Source organism: Arachis ipaensis, chromosome B04 (genome assembly GCF_000816755.2).
Source record: "Arachis ipaensis cultivar K30076 chromosome B04, Araip1.1, whole genome shotgun sequence".
NCBI lineage: Eukaryota > Viridiplantae > Streptophyta > Magnoliopsida > Fabales > Fabaceae > Arachis > Arachis ipaensis.
Window position 1 is genome coordinate 122,871,048 of NC_029788.2, and position 5,540 is coordinate 122,876,587.

The following is a 5,540-nucleotide window of genomic DNA, read 5'->3' on the forward strand; positions in this document are numbered from 1 at the left end:
CTGAGTTGACATTTGGTTATGATTCAAATTATTATTCGAGTACATAACTATTTTCATATTACCTAGTTGTGCCTAATGGACAGACTTTCTTAAAAAATCTCCCTATCATTTAAAAAGTAATGCAGTAATTAACTTAAATATTTTCAATTAATAAAAGTATTTTAAAATTAATAAATATAATGCCCCTGCATCCTAGAATTCCATGCAAGGCACAACAGGTTTATTTAAGCTAAGTTGGTTAAATGGATATGAAATCGAAAAAAGTTGCATCTTATCCTTTTAGATAGTTGTTGGAAATCTGCACAACTCCAGATAATACTGTAGTTTACCTGAAACTTATATACTATTACTATTTTATATAAATGTTATTAATTATAAAAAAATACATTAATTTTTTATACAGTAATATTTACAAAAAAAGTATTACATTCTTTCCTAACAAAGAATCTTAATTACACTAAATAGTTTTAGTAATATATAAATGTCATTAAAAACTAAAAAATCACATATATAGTTGTCGACAATGATAGTTCAACACTTTAACTTAGCATGGAAGAAACCTTAAAAAAAACCCTTAGTTTGGAAGAACCCAAAATCTTATCAAATTATAGTGCCTAATAATGGCTAGGTAAGCGAGTGAAAAAATAAATTTGACAAATAAGAGAAAATTACATATTTAAATAAAATAAGATTTAAAATTATTCATTTATAATATTTTATAAAATAGTTATATTTCGGTCTTAAATGTAATTTACATAAATTGTTATAGGCTATAGAAATTTGAAAATTTGAATGTAAACTGTTATAGAGTACAGTAATTTATGTATATATTTGGTTTAATTACTTTGTTGGTCCTTATAATTTTGTAAAATTTTTAATTATGTTTTTATATTTTTTTTTTAATTGAGTCCTTGCACCAATTTTTTTTTTTAATTGAGTCTCTATACTTTTTTTTTTCTTTTTATTTGAGTTTTTGCATCAATTTTTTTTTAGTTGAGTTCCTATACAATTAAGTCAATTACTACCAAGAGAGACCTAATTAAAAAAAAATTGGTACAAAAATAATTAAAAGAAAAAAAATATAAGGACCTAATTAAAAATTTCGTGAAACTATAGAAACCAATAAGATAATTAAACCTATATATTTCAATAAGTCAAAATTGTTTGATGCTATCGCAATTTATATTTAAAATAATACAAACCATAAACCGTGAGTAATTGGGAATTTTTTAAAATAAATAATTTAAATATTTTATTTATGGATATAGGTAATTTGTAGCATAAATATTTACTAATTTTCATCTTTTTACATATTTTGTTTATAGTATAAATAAATTAAAATTGTTTATATCTAGACGAGATAAGACATGATTTAATTTGGCTTATATCTCAGTATATGTGTATTTGTAAATTACGAATTTGAATATTTGTGAAAAATAATACGTTTTTCTAAAGGTTTTTATATTAAGTTTCTCTACTAGCTAATGTAAAATTTTGAGTTGCTAGATAGCTTTGTATATTTTCATATAACTTTTTAGTTTTCTTTGTAAAAAAAATAATCATTATAATTATTATCAACGAAGGTGAACATCTTTTCTAAAATTTTTGCGTTGACTACAATTTTGTATGTTTTCATGTAATTTCGTAGTTTTTCTTCTAAAATTAAGTAAAAAATAACCGAAATTTTTATCAAAAAATAACATTATATTTTTACTTATCATTAAATTTTTGCAATCTTTTCTTTATATTTTCCCAAAAAGCTTTTCTAAAAAAACTAGTTGAGTTGTCTTTATACAATTGATTATAATTTTGTATGGTTTTATGTAATTTCTTAGCTTTCTTCTCTAATAAAAAAGATAATTATAACTCTTATTAAAGAGTGAAATTGTACTTTCACTTTTTTCATTAAACTTTTGCAATTTCCTCTTTTATTTACCCAAAAACTTTTCAAAAGAATTATTTGAATTATGTTTATGCAATCATCTTTGATAAAAAAAAATATTATAACAACGACGATAAACAATTGTATAAGTATAAATTGTGAATAATTAGATTTAAGTATTGTTAATTTCTATTTCTTAAGTAAATGATATATCAGTTATAACATAAGAACTAATATTTATCTTTAATTATCAAATTCTATTGACTTAGATAACCCTTATTAATATGACAAAATGGAATAAACATAAGTAAATGAGAGATTGCTAATGGCAAGATTAGCATGATGTGACAATAGTATAAAATATTATGTGTTAAACTTTTAATATAACATTTTGGATTCTCTTTTTATATATTATTACTAGATAAAAAATAAATAAATAAACTATTATTATTATTATTTAGAGTATTTACCCAAATTGGTCCCCAAAGAATTTTTAAGTGGACGTTTTGGTCCCCAACAAAATTTAATTATGTAATTAGTCCCCAACTTTTGTAAACGTCCGTCATTTTAGTCCTTTTGTTGGTTTTTTCCGTGAAATTCTAACGGTAGAGTCCAACGTGTCACGTTCAGGTGATGAGTCAGCCGTTAAGTGCCACATGTTCAATCAAGACAAATTGGTCCCTATTCTGAATGATGCTAAACGCGTCGTTTTGGGAGTAGGACATAAGGGTGTGTGTCGTTTCGTTAGCTGAGTGGTTTTAAAGGTCCATTTTTGTCTTCCTCCCCCAAAACGAAATTACAACCAGCACCCTCTCTTCCCCTAGGTTTTACAAAGAAAGCCACCACCACGTGAATCGGTAGTCAGTCTTCCGACGACCTCGCTGACACTGTAGTTGTATTTCTAGGGACTATTTTGTCTTTCATCCCATGTGGCATTTAACAGCTGACTCAACACATTAACATGACACGTTGGACTCTACCGTTAGAATTTCACGGAAAAAACCAACAAAAGGACTAAAATGACGGACGTTTACAAAAGTTGGGGACTAATTACATAATTAAATTTTGTTGGGGACCAAAACGTCCACTTCAAAATTCTTTGGGGACCAATTTGGGTAAATACTCTATTATTTATGTAATGTTTTTTCTATATCAAGATCATCCAAAAAGAATGAAACCCCGAACTTACAAGAGCAAGTGCAATGTGTCCTGCAATTTACAACACCAAGAAAAAAGAACAGATTTCCAACCATGAATTACTTGTGTAAAACTGCAAGCATGACAGTGTCAACAAAGCTAAAATTTTATTATTACTATGAATACATAATTTAATGTGATTTCATCAATTGAATTCTACGTTTTGTACTTAAAACAGGAAATTTGGTCACAAAATGTAAACTTGGGAGCATTAATAACTTGGTAAGTCCTCATCCATCATTCATTCACTCCACATGTCATTGGCTAATGAGGGCTTCAATTCATGATAGCATTGCCTTCTCCACCAGCTCCTGCAATTCCCCTTTTTGATATGCTTCTGCAGCCAAAGAAAGGATGAGAGATTAGAAGAGGACAAGTATTTTGCAGAAACTATTAGGGTCCGTTTGGTTTGCATTTTCATTTTCTAATTTCATTTTTAGAATTTTGTGAAGAAAAAAGGAAAAACAGGAGATGAAGCAACAAAATAGAATTTTATTATTTTTACTATTTTCTCTTTTTCCTTCGCAAAATCCTAACAACAGAAAATACTGAGAATGAAAAACACAAGTCAATGGCACCCTCAGGCCTATTTGATTTCTGTTTTCGCTTCTTGTTTTCGTATTTCCTTGGTCAAATGTAAAATGTGAAAATTCACTATCTAGCTATCCCCTTAACCATTTATGATTACTATTACTACCCCTTATGATCAATGTTTAAATGATATGATTAGTGAAACAAACCAAATTCTACAAGCATCAGGAAAACAAAGCAATCATATCATAAAGCCAGGACCGATGGATCGAGCCATTATTAAGGTAACCAATGCAAAATTAACCTTCACAACTAGAAATCTGAGTGACATACCAACAGTGATATCACAGCCACCAAAAAACTCTCCATCTATGTAGAGTTGAGGAAAGGTTGGCCAACTCGAATACTCCTTCAGTCCTTGGCGCAGCAACTCATTTTCCAGTATGTTTATAGTCTCAAAAGGCACGTTCAGAGACTTCAATATCTGCACCACTGTGTTCGAGAATCCGCACTGCGGAAAATCCTTAGTTCCCTTCATAAACAGAACTACCTTATTTGAAGTAACAACTTTATCCAATGTAGACTTCAATTGAGGAGTCAATCCTGCAAATAAAACCAAAAACCCAACATATAATTAGGCGTACCAGTAATTATCAAGTAAAAATCCTCAACTTAATCATATTTCTTTTCAAACCTCAAATTAGTCCTCTAAATAGCTTTAACATCAATTTGGTCATCAATGTTTAAAATAGAAATCAGTATCACACTGATGTATATTTAGATAACAGTTTCAGTCCTTTCATAGTTATTTTACTCTGTGAAGGACCAAACAGTAACCTTATAATCACATCAATGCTCAACCTTTCACACCATAAATCAATAGAAATTCAAGAAAAGTTTCCAAAACATGCTAAATAAGTAAATATTTACCAACCATGATTTCTCATCTTCCTAAAATTCTTTTGGTTAACAATTTACAGTACAGTGTAGTATATAGAAATCAATCTACAATAACAAAGAAAAGTAAATAGACTAATTTTGATGCAACTAATCACACTTTGAAAATGCTAATTCGATAATCTTAGATTTAAAAACACTGATTTGGGCATTTACTCTACTATGATTATTAGTTTAATAAGCTCAGACATACTAAATAAAGACTTATTTTAACAATATGAATGTTGACACAATTGAAAATTCAAAAGAATCCCAAGTCCATAAAACCAGCAAAACGAGGGTTTTGGTGAATTGTGATTGAAAAGCTGAAAGAGTGACAAAGGTTGAAACTTTGGCATGCCCAGATCAAAACCCATGAACGAAATTGAAATTGAAAGAGAAGGGTAAGTAGAATCAGTACCAGAGGAGCACCGAACAATTGTGGAAGCGCGTTTGTGTTGTTTAGGGTGGAACTGAAAGAGGAGCTTCTTGTTGTTGTTTTGAGTCAAAGCAAGAGGAGGAGAAGGTTGCAGAAACAGTGTTCCTCGAAGGTGGGAGTGCGATGATGATGATGATGGAATTGTTGGGTGCAAATTGAAAGGTTTAATGCACCAACAAGAAGACATTTTTTCGTGCTTCGTATCAAAATCTCAGGACACCACAAAATTTCTGTTGTGTTTGGTCCAAATATCAGTTGCGTTGTGTTCTGCTTTGTAAACTTTGTTTATTTTATTTATTAGCTTAATAAAAATTATGTGGTGTTATTTCATAGAAGGAAAAGAAATAGAGTTTCTTTAAGATTCAAGGTTATTAATTGATAAAATTTTAAAGAAAACATATAAAAATGAAGTTTTTAATATATTATTATGTATTTATTAAAATAAAAAATTTTATAAAAATAAGTAAGTGCTAATTTAAAATCATAAAATTTCAAAACACTAATCTTTATTATTAAATGAGAAAAAAATTTCAAAAAAAAAAGATAATAATAATC

The 5,540-nt window shown here is 28.5% G+C and overlaps 1 protein-coding gene across 1 annotated transcript; it reads right to left on the reverse strand.

The window, feature by feature from the left end:
* On the reverse strand, positions 3,112-5,274 carry LOC107635120 (monothiol glutaredoxin-S14, chloroplastic). Its single transcript, XM_016338498.2, has 3 exons — positions 4,968-5,274; positions 3,944-4,213; positions 3,112-3,416 (listed from the first exon to the last, which is right to left on the reverse strand). Exons 1-3 carry the CDS (start codon positions 5,170-5,172, stop codon positions 3,361-3,363), a joined length of 531 nt encoding a protein of 176 aa, XP_016193984.1. The 5' UTR covers positions 5,173-5,274; the 3' UTR covers positions 3,112-3,360.